The following is a 23,933-nucleotide window of genomic DNA, read 5'->3' on the forward strand; positions in this document are numbered from 1 at the left end:
ACCTATTTTTATATTAAGCCAAGTTTAAATTATATCCGTTAATATCACATGATTAATTCAACTTCATTTGTGCATTATTATTATTATTATTATTATTATTATTATTATTATAAACTCTTTTTTTTTGGAAGGATGTAAATAAGTTGGGTTCATAAATTAAATATGCCGTTTACAATTTTCAACTAAACCCAATCATTTATGTCACGTGGTTATGTTATTATTTTAACTAATTCCAATAAATGCTGACTTTGATCTTTGCCTACAAATAGCTTCGTGCTTTCCCCCTCATTACATTCATTGCTTATCTTGACTTTTTTCTGTGTTGTTGAGAGTATAATAGCTTTGTGAAGCAAATAACAGAGGATTTATAGTGCAGCTATGGCGAACCAGAGGGTCAACGGAAAAGTGGTTTTGGTGAAGAAGAATCTAACAGACATGACTGATCCGGCGGCCTCTTTGCTTGACCGAGTCGGAGAGCTCCTTCACCACCGTGTTTCACTGCAACTCGTCAGCGCTACTGTTGTGGAATTTGGTTCGTATCTTTCTTTTAGGTTTTTTCGCGGGTTATTTGTATTAGATACATCTGAAGTAGGATTCAGGTTTCAGCTTCAATCTTTAAATTTCGAAAATATCGTTTGTTGACAGCTAACTGGAACCGAGGGAAGCTCTCCATGCCGGCGTATTTGGAGGATTGGGCGGGTACGTTGACGCCGATAACCGCGAAAGACGCGACGTTTTCGGTCACATTCGATTGGGATGCTGAGACCATGGGTGTTCCGGGTGCTTTCATAGTAAGAAACAATCATCACAGTCAGTTCTATCTCAAGAACGTCACCTTGCATGATTATCCCGGCCATGAATGGGTACATTTCGATTGCAATTCTTGGGTGTATCCCACGAATAAATACAACTATAATCGTATCTTCTTCTCCAACAAGGTAACTTTGAAGTTTCGAGTTCAAATCTTATGTTTGAAGAGTAAGAAATGAGACAAGTGGATTCGCTAACGGATGTTATGGTTATATCTTGTTTTAGAGTTACCTTCCATCTGAAACACCTGACGCCTTGCTCGGTTACAGAAGGGAAGAACTTGAAAATCTTAGAGGAATTGGACGAACAGGAGAGCTCAAAGAATGGGATAGAGTATATGATTATGCTTACTACAATGACTTGGGAATACCGGAACTGGGGAAGAAATTCGCACGTCCGGTGCTCGGTGGATCGGCTCAGTATCCCTATCCGAGAAGAGGGAAAACTGGTCGTGCACCAAATAGAAAAGGTTGGAACTTGGAACTCTCAATTATGAATTTCATTACTTAAAACTCGATCTCTCTACTTTGTGAAAACTGAAAATGGAAAATGTCTGACCAACAGATCCTAACACGGAGAGCAGATTGGGTGGACTAGACTTGATCACGCTAAACATTTACGTTCCTCGAGATGAACGGTTCAGCACGGTGAAATTCTGGGATTTCCTTGCTTATGCTGTGAAAGCCGTGTCTCAGACGATGGGCACAGTAATAGACGACCACAACATATTTCATTTCGACTCCATTCAAGACGTATTTGATATGTATGAAGGTCATATAAAACTACCAAGCAATGACACTCTAAAGGGAATAAGGGATGCAATCCCTTGGACTCTTGTCAAGGAACTTCTTCGTAATGATGGTGAAAAATTAATGAAGTTCCCAGTGCCCGCTGTGATCAAAGGTATACGACAAAACCTTTCCGTTTTCATTCGCACGGGACGATTTCAACACGATGTTAATGTTGCTATTTTGTTGGTTGCAGAGGATAAGAATGCTTGGAGACGGATGCAGAGTTTGCTCGAGAAACTCTTGCCGGTCTCAACCCGTTATCATCAGTCGGCTTCGAGTAACTATAGCTCTCACATTAATGTTCTTTTGGTCACTTGATTGGATAATTCACAATAATTCATCATGTTTGTAGGAATTTCCCCCAACCAGCAAGCTTGATCCTGAGATATATGGGAACCAGCATAGTAGCATTACAGAGGATGACATTAAGGATCATATAGATGGATTAAGTGTGAAAGAGGTATTAGTCAGCATCCTTTGCTTATGATGATGTTATCAGATTGTAGCAAATATCAGATTACTAATCATTTTCTTTTTTGTTGTTTTCTTTGGTCGTGATCGATTCAGGCTCTAGATAACAACAGATTGTTCATATTGGATCATCATGATGCATTGATGACGTACCTGCGGAGGATCAATTCGACTAGCTCAAGGATTTATGCCACTCGAACCCTTTTCTTTTTGCAAGATGACGGCATGCTTAAGCCGTTGGCGATCGAGTTGAGCTTGCCGCATCCGCAAGGAGACAAACACGGTGCGGTCAACAAGGTCTTCACCCCAGCAGAGCGCGGTGTTGAAGGTACCGTCTGGCAGTTGGCCAAAGCTTATGTCGGGGTGAACGATTCGGGATACCATCAGCTCATTTCTCATTGGTATGATTGCTGAAATGCCGATGTCTCCATAAATAGCAAACCGACTGAAAACATTGCCTATCATTTACAATGATTAAACATGTTCTTTTGCAGGTTAAACACACATGCAGTTGTTGAACCATTTGTGATCGCTACTAATCGACAACTGAGTGCGATTCACCCGGTATATAAGCTTTTGCATCCTCACTTCCGTGACACGATGAACATCAATGCCCTGGCTCGTATGCTCCTCATCAATGCTAATGGGATAGTTGAGTTAACCGTTTATCCAAGAAATTTCGCACTCGAAATGTCGTCTGCCATTTACAAGGGTTGGAATTTCACTGAGCAGGCTCTCCCTGCTGATCTGCTTAAGAGGTAAGCCATGCATGGCCCGAATTTGGAGATGTTTGGTGTGATTAACCCTTGGAAATGTACCGAAATGAATATTTAATCGATGGTGTCATTTTTTAAACCATCCATTGCAGAGGAATGGCTGTTAGGGACCCAGAAGCTCCCAATGGCATTAGCCTCCTGGTAAAGGATTACCCTTTTGCAGTTGATGGTTAGAAATCTGGTCAGCCATTGAAACATGGGTCACGGAATACTGCTGTTGCTACTACACATCAGATCAAGCAGTGGAAAAGGACATCGAACTCCAATCATGGTGGGACGATTCGAAACGAAGGCCACGGTGACTTGATAGACCAACCGTGGTGGCCCAAGATGAGCACAATACACGATCTGGTTCAATCATGCACGACCCTCATATGGATTGCTTCAGCTCTCCATGCAGCAGTCAACTTCGGCCAATACCCTTATGCAGGTTTCCTCCCTAACAGGCCGACAGTCAGCCGTCGGTTCATGCCAGAAGCGGGCAGCAAAGAATATGTGGAGCTCGAGAAAAACCCTGACTTGGCCTTACTAAAAACGATCACCCCACAGGACCAAACAATGATCGGTGTGTCGCTAATTGAGATATTGTCTCGGCACTCAGCCGATGAGATATACCTTGGGCAAAGGGATTCGGACGAGTGGACTTCGGATGAAAAGGCACTAGCTGCATTTGAAAGATTTAGGAATAAGCTGCTCGAAATCGAAGCTAACATTGAGGCTAGAAACAATGACAGAACTTGAAGAACCGAAACGGACCGGTGAAGATGCCATACAGGTTTCTAGATCCTAATACCTCGGGTAAAATGGAGAGGGACTCACTGGGATAGGTATACCTAACAGTATCTCAATCTAGGTTCTTTGCTTCTTATGAGAAAATGTAGCTTGCTTGTGCGACAAGCAAGTCTTTGCCTCTCTGCTTGCTTTGATGTAATCTCCTCCCTCTGATCTCTATAATAAAAATAATGGGAGGAGAAGTTATTTTATTGCTTAGTCCAATCCCAACTATTTGGAATCTTTTAATAATCGGAAGAGAATATATAACAATTAGCAATGTATTCAGTTGGGGAGTCCATTTATGTGCTTTATCCAAATTATTATTGTTAAAATTAAATTATACCTATTAATTAAAATTTATTAATTTAATAATTAATAACTTATAAAAATATACTTTTTTAGAGACAATAATTAATAGTTGTATTATTGATTTATTAATAAATTTTTGGGAATGTTCATAGGTTGGTTTGGATTTTTAACCAGCTCGAACATGATTTGAAAATTAAATTCTTTTATTTGCGTCTAATTTGATCTGGATTTAAGTGTCTCGACTTCAAATCCGACATAAATATTTAGTTAAAATTCCGACTCGACTCAATATAAGTATATTTATATATAATTTCTATTTTTATTAGAGAAAATAAAAATTAAATTAAAAAGTAATATATAGATAATATCATTATAATTATATCTAAATAAATAAAAGATAATTATATAAATCGGTCAAATTTTTCACCACAAATTGATTCGATCTCATTCCTTAAAATCCGACCCAAGCAAAACTTAATTAAAAAAACTGATCAAATTAGGTCAATTTAAAACCGAACAAATTTACGTAAAATATCCGTCATATAAATTATATATTCACCAAATTAGATTGTGTAAATTCTTCTTACAATAGTGTTTTAATGTTTCACCTATCCTAACATCATCTCGTGTAACACCGGAAGTTTTACTGCGGGGTAGCTTTAAAATTAATCAACAGTAAAAAATAAACATAACCGAAAATATTAGAAAAAAGTTATATTCCCACGTGAAGATATTTAAGGTACGACAGTCTTAATATACGACTAAAGAAAGACGTTATCAAAAATATTAATATTTTTTAACATTTTCGATAAAACGTTAGTTCCAAGAATAAATTGAAAAGCGTCTCTTTTCAACCACTAAATTACGCCACGTGCTTAAAATATTTCGGTTATTTGACATAACTGACACCAATTTTCTTTAATATTCCATTTCTGACACCGTTTGACCAATATTTCCCGAAGTAGCACCCTTTCTGCTGAGTTGGCAAAGGCGCGTCCCCGGGGACGCGCTTTACCCGTGTTTTCGCTGAGTTGGATGCCACGTGTGGAAGGCGCATCCCCGGGGACGCGCCTTCACTGACTCGACTACCACGTGTGGAAAGCGCATCCACGGGGACGCACCTTCCATTAAATGCCATAAATGCCCCCATCCGTTTTTCCTAACTACCCCTCCTCCTCTCCTATATAAACTCCCTCAACCCTCCCTCATTCTTCACACCAAAATCATATTCTCCTCTCTTATATAACTCAAATTCTCCAACTATTTGAGTTTTAAATTTGTTATTAGTGGTAAGAAATTTATTTTTATGTTAGTATTTTTTAAATAGTTATTATTTTTATATTAATATATTTATGTAAATATTATTTTTTTATTAAAATAATATTTATAATTATTATTTATTTAGAATTATTAATTTTTTTTGTTAATTATATTGTTTTGTCTACAGTTATAATGGAAAACGAAATGCTGTTGCGATTGGATATTGATCATATCTCCAGACATTTTAGCGATATGGTAATATTTTTTATAATTAATGTTAATATTTAAATTTATTTTTATTTTAAAGTTATTATGAATTTATATTAATTTTTATTTTTTATAATGTATATTATTTAGGATACTGATCGTATTTTAGAGACTTTTATTAAAAATCCACGTATACCGACACCGGAACGTATTTTGCCATATTTGGCTTCTGCCGGGTTCGGGTATATTGCAACAATTATAGGCGGTTGCAAACTCGAACCTGTCCTAATTTCTACACTGATTGAGAGGTGGAGGCCCGAGACACACACTTTTCACCTTCCATGTAGAGAGGCGACAATTACATTGGAGGATGTCTCTATGCATCTGGGGCTTCCCGTCGATGGAAATATGATGTGTGGTATGGCGGATGGTGATTGGCAATCAATGTGCATTGATTATCTTGGAGTTGCTCCGCCAGAGTTTAATGGAGGTATAATAGCTTTATCTTGGTTGAAAGCTAATTTTGAGGTTTTAAATGAAAATGCTTCAGAGGATCAAGCAAAAGCATGTGTTCGGGTATATATTCTACGAATAATTGGAGGAATATTGATGCCCGACAAATCTCGCAACCAGGTGCATTGTATGTGGTTGCGGCATCTGATCGATTTTGATGAAGCTGGAAGATATAGTTGGGGCGCTGCAGTTTTGGCATTTCTCTTTAGAGAAATGTGTCGGGCGACGAATTATAAGAAAACTGCTATCGGTGGATGTCTTCTGCTTCTACAATCATGGGCGTGGTTCCACATGCCTTTCTTATGCCCGATCGTGAATGAACCATACGTATTCCCCTTATTGTTGAGGTAATTTTCGAACTAAATTTTGATTTAAATATTTTCAATTAAATAGGGTGATATTTAGTTTATATTATATTTCATGAGTGGTCGATGAAAAGAAAGGACCATAAAAGTATACCTACTGGGTTAGAGGAAATTCGTTTACTTATTGATACGAAAGCTGGGTCTGAGGTATGTTTTTAAATTTCTTTAATTATTATTATTTTAATTTAAAATGTTAGATATAATTAGAATATTTTATTTATTTGAATTGTATATTTATATTTCAGTTTCAGTGGATACCTTATGCGAGCGATGAAGTGAAAGCTTGCATCCCACCCCACCTTAGTGGGTCATTAGAGGTATGGATATCGGTTATACCTCTTATATGTTATGCTATTATTGAGTGGCATCCAGTTGATCGCGTGCTCCGTCAGTATGGTTATACGCAATATATTCTTGGAGCTCCTAGGAATTTAGACGACGTGCATAACATAGATAGACGAGGAAAGAAAGATGTTAATTGGGTAGTGAGACACAGAGATTGGATTGCGCTTTGGGAGAACCGATATACACTGTTGGCCCCTCGATAATATTACGCTGAAACTGGTCATATGGTTACGGATAACTATATGGACTGATTTAATGAAAATGGGAAGTCGTTTCTACTTTCGGCGGAAGCACAAGGGGTTAACATTCCTAGGCGCCGTCGTCCCCCGACGCGTGGACAGAGAGAAGGCGCTACCGATTCTGCATCAGTCCCACCACAACATCCTTATTCGTCGATACCGCAGGGGTACATGCCCAGCCCTCCACTTCATATGCCAAGCCCACCAGTTTATATGCCATCTCCGCAGGGTTACATTCCGAGCCCGCAGGGTTACATTCCGAGCCCGCAGGGTTACATTCCTAGCCCGCCAGGTTACATGCCTACCCCGCAGGGTTTTATACCATATGGAGGTGCATATACGACTATGTTTAATGATCCAGCATATGGTTCATATGCATCTTATTTGGCTGGTGGTGCTTCTTCGCAGACACCTCAATCTCCATCTGGATCACAGACATCGATGCCAATGTTTCCACAGTTTTCACAGTTCGCGGGGAGCGGTGGGATTGTTACTAGCACTCCTCCAGGGTCGTTATTTTGTACAGGCCCTTCAGACCCTTCAGCGTCATCTACACCAAATGAAGAAAATGTTGCTGATGATGATAGTGAAGATGAGGAGACTGAAGAACAAGTTCCACGAAGAAATCCTCCACGAAATAGACAACCACCGCCATGTGGAACTCATTCGAGAAGACGACATCGGTGATCCAGTTGTATTTAATGTTATTTAAATAATTATATTTCAGAATTTTATGTAATTTGGTTATGTTATTTAAATGTTTCATGGTTGTTATATACATATTTTTTAATGTTATTTTTTATTCACATTTAACATTAAATGTTTGATAAATGTTTTTAAAATACAAATTATATTATTCGAAATTTAAAATAAAAATAAAAATAATATTATTCGAAATTTAAATTTAAAATATAAATTATAGTATTCGAAATTTAACATTAAATTTCAACTTAATATTCCAATTGTATTCGAAATTAAAAGTTATATTCTAATTATAGTTCACAATACTTAAATTGAAATTAAATTTATCCATACATATGATTTTATCATTAATATATATATTAAAACGTATACATTAAAATCAACTTATGTTGAGTTAATCGATCGACGAAATCGACTAAGAGGGGGGTGAATTGGCAATTTATTCAATGTCACATTTCAATGCTCATTCCATACAATTTCAATGTCACAATCAAAAGAAGTTAAATTTATCCATAACATTTTATCTAATTTATTCAAACTTCACATAACGTTTTAATTTAAGTTATTCTTAACTTGCTGAACTTTCAAAAGAAGTTAAATTTTGGTTATAATTTACCTGATTTACTGATATATCTAGTGTCCCCGAGGGACATGAGTGACATAATAGGGCAATGATAACATATTCTATGACAAAATAATGGAAGGCGCGCCCTCGGGAACGCGCCTTCAAGTCCCCTGAGAAATAATAGGTACTGATATGAATAATGTCCCCGAGGGACATGAGTGACATAATAGGACAATGATAACATATTCTATGACAAAATAATGGAAGGCGCGCCCATGGGAACGCGCATTCATGTGAATAGTGAAATAATAGGTACTGATATATCTAGTGTCCCCGAGGGACATGAGTGACATAATAGGGCAATGATAACATATTCTATGACAAAATAATGGAAGGCGCGCCCCGGGAACGCGCCTTCATGTGAATAGTGAAATAATAGGTACTGATATATCTAGTGTCCCCGAGGGACATGAGTGACATAATAGGGCAATGATAACATATTCTCTGACAAAATAATGGAAGGCGCGCCCCCGGGAACGCGCCTTCATGTGAATAGTGAAATAATAGGTACTGATATATCTAGTGTCCCTGAGGGACATGAGTGACATAATAGGGCAATGATAACATATTCTCTGACAAAATAATGGAAGGCGCACCCCCGGGAACGCGCCTTCATGTGAATAGTAAAATAATAGGTACTGATATATATAGTGTCCCCGAGGGACATGAGTGACATAATAGGGCAATGATAACATATTCTCTGAAATAATGGAATGCGCGCCCCCGGGAACTCGCCTTCATGTGAATAGTACTCCGATTATAGACACTATTATATGCAACATATTATAAACTTTCAAAACAAACTTCAGTTCACAAACTTTCAAATTTTCAAATTCCCAAACTCTAAATTCTCAAATTCTCTGAAAATGAGTCGTCTTTTTACTGTTGTTTTGTATGATGGACTAATTAAGGAAGCTGAAGAGGGGGTTATTTTTGAGTCAGATCATTATATCCCCTTAACCTTGAAGAGAAACATCACAATTGAGGAGTTAATCACAAAAATTTCGTTAAAGATTCGTGTAGCAGGCCAGAGAAGACTATTCTCACTTCAGTATAGATTTCCTACTGAACTTTTTTCGCTCACGTATACATCATTTCAGCTTTCAAACAATGATGATGTTTCTATGATGGTTGATGCTCATATGGGGAGTTCACAATCTCTTATTGAAATGTATGCCACTTTTATTGAGGTTCGTGCAACTCGTGGTCTCTCATATTCCTCTCACTTTGGCATTGTATATCAAACTGATCAAGTTGATAGCCCGACACAACTGATCTGTAATGATTTCACATCATTAATGGCGGATCCAACGCCAGATACCATGCCATCAAGTTCAATAGGAAGGCATTCATCTGCAACTGCTTATGATCTCAACCCACGTGGCTTCACCAATAATCCATATGGCAACATCTCTTCTACTTCAAGGGGCAGACATTCATATGCCAATGTTTTCGACTTACATATGGAAATGCCAACGAGACGACAGTCTATTCACATCCCACATGATACAATGGCCTCAAGTTCAAGGGGAGGACACGCAAGCGGAAACTTATTTGACCTCAACATTGGATTATCGGAGGAACCCTCATCTCCACCAGAAGAACCTCTTCGGGAGCCAGGTGCAGATGGTGCTGAAACGGGATTATTCGTTGAACCTGACTCACCACAGTTTAACGTACATTCTGATGATGACGAGGATGACGTTCCGATAAATACAACACCAGCCGAACTTCCTGCACATATGTATGAGGCTGATTATGATGCAATGTATGAGCCTGAATTTCCAGATCTTCCTGATGTTGGCAACTATGGACTTCAATCATCAGTCAATGACGGTAATTTACATATTGGAATGGAGTTCGCATCGAAGGAGGAAGCAATGATGGCAATAAGAGTTACAATATTCGTAACTCAGTTCAGTCCCGAGTTGATCGATCTAACACGGAGAAATATGTCTGCTACTGCGTCCAACGTGACAACGGATGTCAATGGATGGTCCGTGTATCAAAGAGGAAGAGGAAGAACAACTTATGGGAACTAACCAGATACAACGGTCCTCATACATGTTGTGCAACAGGTATAAACCAGGATCATCCCAACATGGACTCCAACATTATTTGTCAAGCAATCATGCCCATTGTGAAGCAAAGCTCTCATATAGCTGTTGCAGTGTTGATTTCTGCTATACAGTCACAATATGGGTACACTGTCTCATATAAAAAAGCGTGGTTGGCAAAACATAATGCCATTTGCAAACTTCATGGCGAATGGGATTCCTCTTACAACGAGCTGCCCAGTTGGTTTCATGTTGTGCAAAGACTTAATCCCGGGATAATTGTTGAGTTCGAAACTCAACATCATTACGTGAATGATCGAATGGTTCGCGATCGCTGCCAATTTTACCGTGTCTTTTGGACTTACCCTCAGTGTATTAATGCAGTCAAGTACTGTAAACCAGTTGTCCAAATTGATGGTACTTTCTTGTATGGGAAATACAAGCAAGTTTTATTATTGGCTGTGGTCCAAGATGGAAACCGCAATATTCTTCCTGTTGCGTTTGCCCTCGTTCAAGGAGAAGACACTGAGTCTTGGGTTTTTTCCTTAAAAAATTACGTTTACATGTTGTCACCAGGGAACGAGTATGCATTATTTCAGACCGAGGAGCCGGGATAAAAGCAGCAATGGACTCTTTGGGTACAATGTATAGACCTCCACATGTTCAACATCGTTATTGTGTCCGTCATATTGCTGCAAACTGTTACGGAAAATACAAGAAGAACGATGAACGTCAGTTAGTCGTGCGGATGGGTATGTTACTTTTTCCCAATTTTTCTATCAATTTCTTATTACTTATTTATACTTCATATTAACTATTACATATTCCTAATGGCTTAGGTTACGAACTCTTACCTCAAAGGTTTGAGTCGATGCTACAAGAGCTGTTTGGCAAAAATAAGAAGGGGTGCGAGTACATTATGGACATCAGCAAAGAAATGTGGACAAATGCATATGACGGGGGGTATCGCTTTGGTCATATGACAACAAAACTTGGCTGAAGCAATAAATTCAACCTTAAAGGGGGCGTGTCATTTACCAGTCACGGCGTTGGTTAAAACGACTTATTTTCGTTTGGGTCAACTCTTTGCAAAGCTCGGTGGACAAGCTCTTACTTGGATGCAAAACGGACATATTTTCCACCCAAGACTAGTAGTTGATTTACAGAAAAAAGTGACTGCATCAAATGGGATGTTAGTTATAAATTTTTCTCGCACCCGTGAATTGTTTCATGTAACCGAAATGCCACGTCCGCTGCAAGGGATTGAAGCTAACTCTTTCAGAGTTAATCTGCAAGAGAGGTGGTGCGATTGTGGTTTCTTTCAAGCACTCAAATATTCATGCTCTCATGTCATTGCTGCTTGCTCACATTCGCATTTGGACTACAAAAATTATGTTGATCCCGTATACCAACTTTCACAAGTATTCAAGGTATATGAATTTGAGTTTCCGCCCATAGGAAACGAAAGATACCCAAATGAGATTCAAACTTGGCTTACAATTGTACCAGATCCATTGCTATTGAGGGACTCAGGTCGTCCAAAATCTACTAGAATACATTGTGATATGGATATTCGGGAGAAGTCAACAGAACAAAAACGATGTGGGCATTGTAGAAACATCGGGCACAATAGAAAAAAATGTCCAGCTCTGTTATCATCATATAACCGTTAACTCTTATGTAATTAATATTGTATTTAAATGAATGTTTTTGTTTCTAATAATTTAATGTTATTGCATTTATATAATTTGTCAATGTATGTACACCTAAATAATTTTTTTAAACTTTTAAATACATAAATATATTTAATATATTTATTTAATATAATAATTAATATTATTAGTTATAATTTTTTTAAAATATAATAATAATTTCACCTTCTAAGTAGAGAAAAATATTAAATTAAACAAATTAAAAATTATTAATTAAAAATATATATGTATACAATGACACATTTCATGTTCTGATTGGAGGATTAAATTTATTAAATTAAATTTTCAATAAGACTAATTTTATAAAATATGTAAGTCTTGAAGATTAAATATGTAATTATACTAATTTATTAACTTATACATCAATATTTTCGTTAAATATTGATATGAGATGACTAGATTGATAACATTTAAATAATTAACTGATAAAATTAATAGATCGATAATCAAAAATCAAAAATAATAATATAACCATATGTGTAATATTATAATTTCATACATTTTTCCTATAACTACAATAAAGTCAAAACTGGTTTTCATATATTGTTATATCATATTAATGTATATAATTCACTCCACCTTTAACACACATTAACAAAATACATTTGATAATTCTTACATTATAATCGAAACATTTTACATAATATATTATTAATTTATAATAATAATAAAAATAAAATATTTATTATTAAACAAAATACGTGACAGTCGAGCTGGCGAAAGGCGCGTCTCCGGGGATGCGCCTTCCACACGTGGCATCCAACTCAGCGAAAATACGGGTAAAGCGCGTCCCCGGGGACGCGCCTTTGCCAACTCAACAGAAAATGTACTACTTCGAGAAATGTTGGTCAAACGGTGTCAGAAAGAGAATATTAAAGAAAATTAGTGTCAGTTATGTCAAATAGCCAAATATTTCACCTATAATCCAATGAGTGCTGACTTTAATCGTTGCCTACAAATAGCTCGGTGCTTTAGTGTTGTTGGGAGTATAATAGCTTTGTGAAGCAAATAACACAGGACTCTAGTGCAGCTATGGCGAAGAGGGTCACCGGAAAAGTGGTTTTGGTGAAGAAGAATCTGACGGACATGACTGATCCGGCGAGCTCCTCCACCGCCGTGTTTCACTGCAGCTAATCAGCGCTACCGTCGTCGACTTCGGTCCGTGTCTTTCTTGCGTTTTCTTTTAGGTTTTCTCGGGTTAATTGAATTAGGTGTCTTCTCAAATTTCAAAATATCATTTGTTCTCAGCTAATTGGAAGCGACGGAAGCTCTCCTTGCCGGCGTATTTGGAGGATTGGGTGGGTTCGTTGACACCGATAACCGCAAAAGAAGCGACGTTTTCGGTCAGATTCGATTGGGATGCTGAGACCATGGGTGTTGTTAGGGATGATGGGTATGATTTTTTTGTCCATCAACTTGATCCGAAAATTATAAATTCTCCGTTCAACTTGAATCCGAGCTCGAAAAATAAACACATTCCGCTCCATTTAAATCCGATCTAATTTTTTGAGATAAAATCTAAATTCGACCCGATCTAAAATAATATATCTATTAAAAAAATTATTTTTATTCAATAAAAATATATATTTAATTAAAAGAAATAATATATAGAGATATTATTACAATTATCTCTAAATATATAATATAAAATTACAATTTTTTTAGATCGGGTCTGATCATGTATTTTTCATTGTAAACTTAAATCGAACTCGATGCAAACATAACCTAAAAAAATCTTATCCAACTCAAATTTTTTTTAAAATTGATCCAATCATATCAAATCGATTCAAAAACCGTCAAATTCGGATCATACACCCCTCCCTAGTTATTGGTGCTTTCATCGTAAAAAAACAATCATCATAGTCGGTTCTATATCAAGAAAGTTGCCTTGTACGATCATCCCGGCCATGCCTGGGTACATTTTTTATTCCGAGGCACTTCCCTATTGGACCAAAAGAATAAAAATCAAAGCACATCCAGGTCAAGTATGCGAATCAAGACAGTATAATATATGCAAATGCGACGCATGTAGAGTCAACGATGATTAAAATATACGAATATAATATATTTCAATCTAATTCAATATCATAAAATCAATCTAGTTCCCGTTTGATAATATTATTTTAATAATAATTAATACAAAATAAAACTGAAATCTAAAATCTTAATCTTAGCATAAATCGAGACTTAATTAATTAATGTGCAACGTTTTAAGTACATCAAAAAGACTAGTTTATCATTATTTTAACAGATAAATTTGTCGTGTTCGACGAGTACCGATGAGTACAATTAACGATGAACACTATTAATTTAATTTATAAAATTTTAAATTATAAATGAATCAACATATAATTATAAATTAATTAAAAATTTAAAAATAAATTATTTAAAATAAAGCGTAAACTATACCAATGACCACCTAACTATTGTCCCTTTTCATTTTGACCACTATTTTTGAAATTTTGTCAATCAAGTCACTCAAATATTTAAATGCATTCAATTAAGCCACTTGCTATTAATATTTAACTGAGAAACTAATGTGGCAGTTACAATATTGGGTATAATTACACATTTGGTCACTTTACTTACATATTCTATCAATTTGATCCTAATTTTAATAAATTAAAATATTGTTTAATGTTAAGATGTAAAATTAATTTAATACGTGAATTCAAGTTCAGATATATAAATAGCAATGACCAAATTGATAGAATATATAAGTAACAGTGATCAAATGTGTAATTATACTAAATATTTTAACTGTCACATCAACTTCTCCGTTAAATTTTAATGACAAATGGATTAATTGAGTGCATTTAAACAGTTGAATGACTTGATTGATAAAACTTCAAAAATGATGGTCAAAATAAAAAAGAGACAATAGTTAGGTAGTCACTGATATAGTTTACCCTTTATTTTAAATAATTTATCTTTAAAATTTTAATTACTTTATAATTATATGTTGAGCCATTTACAAATTTATTCTTTTATAAATTAAATTGATGGTATTTATCGTTAATGATCTTATCATGAATATTTGTATAACTTTCCTATTCTAACACATGATTCCCTATCGATGCAAATATATAATTATTACGTATATGTGATGTGTTGGTAGAATCTGATTTGTGGCTGCAAAATGACAAATTAGACAAAACTATGTCTTAATTAGCGTGAACCCATTTTAATATCATTTTTAGAATATAAAACAAAAAATAATTAGCATAAATAGTTTACGTACCATCTTTGAAAATTTATAGGTCGCATCCCTTGAGTAGGGAGGACTCGAATGACATTCATCTCAGTAAAATTAATTTTTCCAATTCTTATAAACTATTGTCGTTAAAATTGTATATTAATTTTAGGGTAAACTACATAAATAGTTACTGAACTTTTAGGACGCTTGCATTTTAGTGACATGACTTTTGAAACTTACAATACAATCATCAAACTTTTAGTTCATTACCAGTAAGGTCTCTGACTTTATCTCCTATTAGTTTTATCTGACATGGCACACTATTCAACTTAATAAAGATTGGAAAAAAAATTCCCAAACAGTGCCATATAGAATTTGGGAAAAATTAAAATGGTTTAAAACTATTTCATCAACCAAATCACTTAGATAAATTAGGTTTAATTTGGGTTTTTTGGTTTAGGCTTTTTTTTAAGATTATCGACTGCTAGTGGATGAAAAAGAGGGAGAGAAGGACTCGATCGAAGGTTTGTTCAAGTGCGATGAACGGTAAGTTGTTATTTCTGAAATATTTGAAATTTTTATTTCTGAATTGTTTCATGTGTTACACTTCAATTTACATGATGAACCTCAAATTATAAATTCATGTACAAATTCCAACTTATCAAAATGAACTTGAAGCATCAAACATAAAAAGAAAGAAAAAAACTAAAATCTCTAAATCCTAAATTACTCATTTCTTAACCCAATATAATCATATACAACAAACCCCCCCCCCCAAACAAACCACCCAAATCACCCGCTCAAATCTTCTTCCCCTCTCTATGGCTCTCATCATCCTTAGCAAACCAACGGTAACAATGTGTAAGGCATCTTTGATTGTTGGGACAGCAGTTGGTGTCTTCATTTCTAGTTTCGCTTGTTGATTAAACAAAGAGAATAAGAGAAAGGTAAATTTTATTTTTAGGGGTTTTCACTCAATTTTGGGTGAGGAATTTTTTTAGTGTAAAGTATATAAATAATTCTCAAATTTTTAGAGTGCTTGCATTTTAGTCACTCAACTTTTGAAACTTGCATATAATCATCAAACTTTTAATTCACTTTCATTTTGGTCCCTGCCGTTACCCGTCGTTAGTTTTTGCTGCACTTAACCCGTTAATTTTCTGATGTGGCAGCAACAACTTTTTCTTCTTCTTCCTTCTTTCTTCATTATTTTTTTTCTTTTCTTCTTCTTCTCACACACTCTGTCCGAAAAATACTAGCTTTGCCTTCAAGTTGAGACCTCAGCATTAAAAACAGGGCAGACCTGCAGCAATACAGCAAAATACAAAAGGTGACGATATGAAGGAGTCGCATAAACCGAAATTCCAACACATTTAATATTAACAAAATCGTAACACTGGAACAAACTACAAGCGGTTAAACGGAAATATAAATAACCATACCTTGTTTATTTTCAACCAATTATTTATGCACTCGAGATGATATGAATGCTTGCAAGAAAGTGACGTTAAGGAGTCACCATCCTCGTAGTCTACACGGCAGATGACACACCTGAAAACATGGTTACAAGTTCAATCATCTAGAGAAAACATTCAGGCATACAAAATAAATAAAATTAAAGCATTCGAACTTACGAATCGTTGCTTCCAGTTTGACTATTTCCTGTCTTGTTTGTTACAAAAGGCAAGCATACAATCGAATCAGCTGAAAGCCCCCTGCTCTGTGTCCCAACTACTTCACCAAGTGAGAGGAGTTCCTGAATGATAGAATCGAGCTTAGTATGAGTGCTTGAGTAGAATTTTATAACACTCAAACCTAAATGGAAGCTTACCTCATATGAGAGCTCATCAGGATCAACTTCCTCCTATGTATCCTGCAAATACATGTCATCGAAAGGGTGACAACTTGAAATAAATAGAAATAATAACACACAACACTGCTTTAAAGGAAAAATATAAGAGGGAAGAAAAATCATGCTCTCTCCTACAAGAAAATGTCAAGTTAATTTGAGCATGCATTAGCTATTTCATGAAAATTCAGTCAATTCACACTAAGAGCAGTGCAAAGAATAAAGACTAGCTTCTGTTCTCCGATGGACTACAGTGAAAGAATGACAACGGGCATCAAATGAATCCCCCAAGTCCAGCGATTCTAAATCTCCTCCCTCTCCCAGCCCTTCCGGCTTTTCTGAAAAGAGCACCGGCAGCTCCCCCGTCCCCCACCAAAAGCAATGATGACGAATCCTCTGTTCCAACTCCCGAGGATTTTCTTGGCAAGAAGATCAATGAAGAAAGAAGGAAGAAGAAGAAGAAGAAATTGCTACTTCACGATAAAAAGTCAACGGGGTTAAGTGTAAAGTCAGCAAAAACTAACAGCAGGTAATGCAGATATTAAAATGAAAATGAATTAAAAGTTTGATGATTGTATTATAAGTTTTAAAAGTTGGGTGACCAAAATGTAAGTGTCGTAAAAGTTTGGAGACTATTTATATACTTTACCCAATTTTTTATTTAGCTAAAATCGATTAAAATGATTATTTTACTAAGTTAAAAAATAATAATAACATGCCACGTCAGACAATTAACGGGAGATAGTGCGTCAGGGATTTTACTGAAAATAAACTAAATGTTAAGTGATTGCATTACAATATTTAAAAATTAGATTACCAAAATGAAAGTATTCTGAAAGTTTGGTGACCATTATATAGTTATCTTAAATAAATAAAAAATTATTCACCAAACTTTTCTTTTTGACCATCAAGACCGCGTGCCCAACAGTTACAGAATAATAATGATGGTAGGCTGCTTACTGTAAACACATTTTTTATTAGTAAAAAGATAGCATTCATGATTCATATGCGAAACAATTCAAACTAAATCCGAACGCATCTTTTTCAACAAATAAAAATAGGGTAGTCTCTCAACTTTTAGAAAATTTTCAATTTAGTCACTAAACTTTTAAATTTTTTAGAGTAAATTACAATCTCTCAATTTTAAGTTATTTTTATTATGATCATTATTTATTAAGAAAAACTGATTGACACATTGAAGATTTTCACTTTAGTCACTAAACTTTTAAATTTTTTAGAGTAAATTACACTAATAATCTCTCAATTTTAAGTTATTTTTATTATGATCATTGTCATTAAGAAAAACTGATTGACACATTAAAATCTTCTCTCCCAAAAGAAATCCTAATTCTTCAAATTGGTAACTATCGTAAAGGCAGTTTTTAGATGAGTGAAACGATTGTCAGTCAATCCTAACAGTAGACTGGTTGTTTGGTTAAAAGATTGATATAATTCAGTTTTAAGCTGACCTAACAATTAATAGTGACAGATAAAAAAAATAACTTTTTTAGATTCTATTGCATATTGTTGCTTCCTTTCGTTGCCATTTATGTCTACGTTCAATATTTTCTCTGATAAAAAAATTACCAAACTATATCTTCTTCTTCTTCTTTCATTCAATTCAGACTCGGGGGAAAATCTTCTAATCTCCTAAAATTTCAATCAGACCACAATTGAAACTAAAATTTAAAACTTTATGATTCGTCATTGTCGAATGACAAATCATCTTAGAATTAAACTATATTAATTTTTTAATCAAATGAATTTTTCTTACCTTTGGAATTGATTGATGATCAATTCGTTCATCGGAGATCTGTCATTTGTGGTAACTACGAATTTGGATCCTTCTGATTTTTTTGAAAAAAGAATTTAATATGTTATGTTAGATTTTTCTAATGACAATCACATTAATAAAAGTGAATAAAAAGTTTAGTGATTGTAATTTAACTTTTAAAAATCTAATGACAAAAGTGAACATAACCTGAAATTAGAGGGAACACAAGTGTAGTTTACCGATAATAATATATTAAGTTAGTAGTATTTAATGTACTTTTAGTAAAATTTAATAAGTAATATTTAAATATTGCTACTTGCATTATAATTCTAATACTAAAATATAAATTATATACAAAAATTTTAAATTAGCTTAATATAAAAATAAATAACTAAATAATACATAAAATTAATTTTTGGCTTTTAAATTATTTTTTTTTATTAAAAATAGATATCTAATATTTTTTCGCTACACCTTTAGGTACCTGTTGTTGAAAAAAATCGTTAAGAGAGACATCTCACATTTATATTTTTTTATTTTGTTAAAACTAAAATATTTTTTAAAAAAACTAAACATAACACATGACATTTAATGATTTTTCACGATATGTATCTAAAATATAACAAAGAAAACATTAAATATTTATATTTATATACTTAACGGTTGATTTTAAGTATAATTTAGACATTCATATTTATATTAAGTTTAAATTATAACCGTTAATGTCGCATCTCATTCATTCAACTTTATTTGAGCAGTTTCTTTAGCGCCAATGACAATGAATAGGTTTAATATTAAGTACTATATTGATAATAAATTATGCCACGTGGTTGGATTATTTTAACTAAATACAAAGAATGCTGACGTTAATCTTTGCCTACAAATAGCTTGGTGGTGCTTTCACCTTACATTCATTGCTTAAGATCTTGTTGGGAGCATAATAGCTTTGTGAAGCAAATAACAGAGGATTCGAGTGCAGCTATGGCGAAGACGGTCACAGGAAAAGTGGTTTTGGTGAAGAAGAATCTGACGGACATGACTGATCCGGCGGCTTCTTTACTTGACCGAGTCGGCGAGATCCTTCACCACCGTGTTTCACTGCAGCTCGTCAGCGCGACTGTTGTCGATTTTGGTTCGTATCTTTCTTGCCTTTTCTTTTAGGTTTTCGCGGGTTAATTGTATTAGATGTATTTTTGGATTAGGATTTTAGAATTTCAACTTAATCTTTAAATTTGAAAATATCATTTGTTCTCAGCTAATTGGAAGCGAGGGAAGCTCTCCATGCCGGCGTATTTGGAGGATTGGGTGGGTACGTTGACACCGATAACCGCAAAAGAGGCGACGTTTTCGGTCACATTCGATTGGGATGCTGAGACCATGGGTGTTCCAGGTGCTTTCATCATAAGAAACAACCATCACAGTCAGTTCTATCTCAAAAACGTCACCTTGTACGATCATCCCGGCCATGCCTGGGTACATTTTGATTGCAATTCATGGGTGTATCCCACGAATAAGTACACCTATAATCGTATCTTCTTCTCCAACAAGGTAACTTTGAAGTTTCGAGTTCGAATCTTATGTTTAAATAGTAAGAAATGGGACTAGTGGATTCGCTAACAGATGTTATGGTTATATTTTGTTTTAGAATTACCTTCCATCTGAAACACCTGAAGCCTTACACGACTACAGGAGGGAAGAACTTGAAAATCTTAGAGGAATTGGACGAACAGGAGAGCTCAAAGAATGGGATAGAGTATATGATTATGCTTACTACAATGACTTGGGAATGCCGGAACTGGGGAAGAAATTCGCACGTCCAGTGCTCGGTGGATCGGCTCAGTATCCGTACCCGAGAAGAGGGAAAACTGGTCGTGCACCAAACAGAAAAGGTTGGAACTTGGAATTCTCAATTATGAATTTCATTACTTAAAACTTGATCTCTCTACTTTGTGAAAACTGAATATGGAGAATGTGTGACCAACAGATCCTAACACGGAGAGCAGATTGGGTGGACTAGACTTGATCACGCTAAACATTTACGTTCCTCGAGATGAACGGTTCAGCACGGTGAAATTCTGGGATTTCCTTGCTTATTTTCTGAAAGCTGTGTCTCAGACTATGGGAACAGTAGTAGACGACCACAACATACGCGAATTCGACTCCATTCAAGACGTATTGGATATGTATGAAGGTCATATAAAACTACCAAGAAATGACACTCTAAAGGGAATAAGGGATGCAATCCCTTGGACTCTTGTCAAGGAACTTCTTCGTAATGATGGTGAAAAATTAATGAAGTTCCCAGTGCCCGCTGTGATCAAAGGTATACGACAAAACCTTTCCATTTTCATTCGCACGAGATGGTCTCAACACGATGTTAATGTTGCTATTTTGTTGGTTGCAGAGGATAAGAATGCTTGGAGGACGGATGCAGAGTTTGCTCGAGAAACTCTTGCCGGTCTCAACCCGGTTATCATCAGTCGGCTTCGAGTAATTATAGCTCCCACATTAAAGTTCTTTTGGTCACTTGATTGGATAATTCACAATAATTCATCATGTTTATAGGAATTTCCCCCAACCAGCAAGCTTGATCCTGAAATATATGGGAACCAGCATAGTAGCATTAGAGAGGATGACATTAAGGATAATATAGATGGATTAAGTGTGCAAGAGGTAGTATTCAACATCATTTGCTTATGCTGATGTTATCAGATTGTAGCAAATACCAGATTACTTATTGTTTTCTTTTTTGTTGTTTTATTTGTTTGTATTCGATTCAGGCTCTAGATAAGAACAGATTGTTCATATTGGATCATCATGACGCACTGATGACGTACCTGCGGAGGATCAATTCGACTAGCTCAAGGATTTATGCCACTCGAACCCTTTTCTTTTTGCAAGATGACGGCATGCTTAAGCCGTTGGCGATCGAGTTGAGCTTGCCGCATCCGCAAGGAGACAAACACGGTGCGGTCAACAAGGTCTTCACCCCGGCAGAGCGCGGTGTTGAAGGTTCCATCTGGCAGTTGGCCAAAGCTTATGTTGGGGTGAACGATTCGGGATACCATCAGCTCATTTCTCATTGGTATGATTGCTGAAATACCGATGTCTCCATAAATAGCAAACTGACTGAAAACATTGCCCGTCATTTACAATTATTAAACACGTTCTTTTGCAGGTTAAACACACATGCAGTTGTTGAACCATTTGTGATCGCTACTAATCGACAATTGAGTGCGATTCACCCGATATATAAGCTTCTGCATCCTCACTTCCGTGACACGATGAACATTAATGCCCTGGCTCGTATGCTCCTCATCAATGCTAATGGGGTAGTTGAGTTAACTGTTTATCCAAGAAATTTCGCACTTGAAATGTCGTCTGCCATTTACAAGGGTTGGAATTTCACTGAGCAGGCTCTCCCTGCTGATCTGCTTAAGAGGTAAGCCATGCATGGCCCGAATTTGGAGATGTTTGGTGTGATTAACCCTTGGAAATGTACCGAAATGAATATTTAATCGATGGTGTCATTTTTTAAACCATCCATTGCAGAGGAATGGCTGTTAGGGACCCAGAAGCTCCCAATGGCATTAGCCTCCTGGTAAAGGATTACCCTTTTGCAGTTGATGGGTTAGAAATCTGGTCAGCCATTGAAACATGGGTCACGGAATACTGCTGTTGCTACTACACATCAGATCAAGCAGTGGAAAAGGACATCGAACTCCAATCATGGTGGGACGAGATTCGAAACGAAGGCCACGGTGACTTGAAAGACCAACCGTGGTGGCCCAAGATGGACACAATACTCGATCTGGTTCAATCATGCACGACCCTCATATGGATTGCTTCAGCTCTCCATGCAGCAGTCAACTTCAGCCAATACCCTTACGCCGGTTTCATCCCTAACAGGCCGACAGTCAGCCGTCGGTTCATGCCAGAAGCGGGCAGCAAAGAATACGCGGAGCTCAAGGAAAACCCAGACTTGGCCTTACTTAAAACGATCACCCCACAGGACCAAACGATGATCGGTGTGTCGCTCATTGAGATATTGTCTCGTCATTCAGCCGATGAGATATACCTTGGACAAAGGGATTCGGATGAGTGGACTTGGGATGAAAAGGCACTAGCTGCATTTGAAAGATTTAGGAATAAGCTGCTCGAAGTCGAAGCGAACATCGAGGCCAGAAACAATGACCCCAACTTGAAGAACCGAAACGGACCAGTGAAGTTGCCATACACGTTTCTAGATCCTAATACCTCGGGTAAAAGCGGAGAGGGACTGACCGGGATAGGTATCCCTAACAGCGTCTCAATCTAGGTTCTTCATTGCTTTATGAGAAAATGTAGGTTGCTTGTGCGACAAGCTAGTCTTTCTCGCTGCTTGCTTTGATGTAATCTCCTCCCTGTGTAATAAAAATAATGGGAAGAGAACTTATAATAATTAGTGATGTATGCAGTTCGTTCCAATTCGATTATAAATTTATTGATAGTATCAGTTCTCTTTTAGTATAATAATTTTATATACGTGTTGTTATAATCTGATTTGCTACAGAAAAAATGTCAACATCTACACACAAACTGAACAAAACTGTCTTAATTAGGGTTAACCTATTTGAGTATGATAGTATCCAAAATAAAAAAATAGCATAAACAGTTTACCTACCATTTTTTTTTAATTTGTAGCTTGCATTCCTTAAATAGGGAGTACTTGAACCATATTTCAACTGATTTATTGTCTCAATAGAATTATATATTTTCCAATTAGTATAAATTATTAGGGTAGAGTGCACATATAGTACTCCGACTATAGGATACTACTTTGTTAAGTCCCCAACTATCAAAAGTTACAAAATGCTCCTCTGACTATAGAACGTTACTTTGTTGAATCTCTCGACTATAAAAAGTTACAAAATGATCCTCCGACTGTAGGACATTACTTTATTAAGTCCATCGACTATTAAAAGTTATAAAATGATCAACTAACTATTCATATGTTCCAAACTTGTTCCTTTTCTCTAAAAAGACAACAATAATCTACTAGACATAACATGTTGACTTAGATATGGTAGTTGTTTAAGATTATGCGATCAAATTTTATCATATCGTAGTCAGGAGGTTAATGTCCAATTCATACTATTGCTAAATTTTTAACGAAAAA

General features: G+C 35.9%; 1 protein-coding gene, 1 long non-coding RNA gene and 1 pseudogene across 3 annotated transcripts; 2 read left to right on the forward strand and 1 right to left on the reverse strand.

Moving 5' to 3' along the window:
- Positions 1-363: 363 nt before the first annotated feature.
- LOC120176110 lies at positions 364-21,652 on the forward strand (annotated as a pseudogene).
- Positions 13,110-23,264, forward strand: LOC120176099 (linoleate 9S-lipoxygenase 5-like). 2 transcript variants are annotated; one of them, XM_039182602.1, is made up of 9 exons: positions 13,110-13,114; positions 20,031-20,323; positions 20,421-20,664; positions 20,760-21,098; positions 21,180-21,265; positions 21,341-21,448; positions 21,556-21,860; positions 21,954-22,217; positions 22,328-23,264. In XM_039182602.1, exons 2-9 carry the CDS (start codon positions 20,057-20,059, stop codon positions 23,091-23,093), a joined length of 2,379 nt encoding a protein of 792 aa, XP_039038533.1. In that variant the 5' UTR covers positions 13,110-13,114; positions 20,031-20,056; the 3' UTR covers positions 23,094-23,264. The 2 variants fall into 2 exon arrangements, with proteins under 2 accessions (XP_039038533.1, XP_039038532.1); XM_039182601.1 differs by lacking the exon at positions 13,110-13,114 and adding an exon at positions 19,699-19,907.
- LOC120176111 lies at positions 16,392-16,879 on the reverse strand. Its single transcript, XR_005521295.1, has 3 exons — positions 16,787-16,879; positions 16,595-16,703; positions 16,392-16,455 (listed from the first exon to the last, which is right to left on the reverse strand). It is a non-coding gene; the product is annotated as an uncharacterized LOC120176111 (long non-coding RNA).
- Positions 23,265-23,933: the final 669 nt, after the last annotated feature.

Source organism: Hibiscus syriacus, unplaced genomic scaffold (genome assembly GCF_006381635.1).
Source record: "Hibiscus syriacus cultivar Baekdansim isolate YM2019G1 unplaced genomic scaffold, ASM638163v2 tig00112226_pilon, whole genome shotgun sequence".
Lineage (NCBI taxonomy): Eukaryota > Viridiplantae > Streptophyta > Magnoliopsida > Malvales > Malvaceae > Hibiscus > Hibiscus syriacus.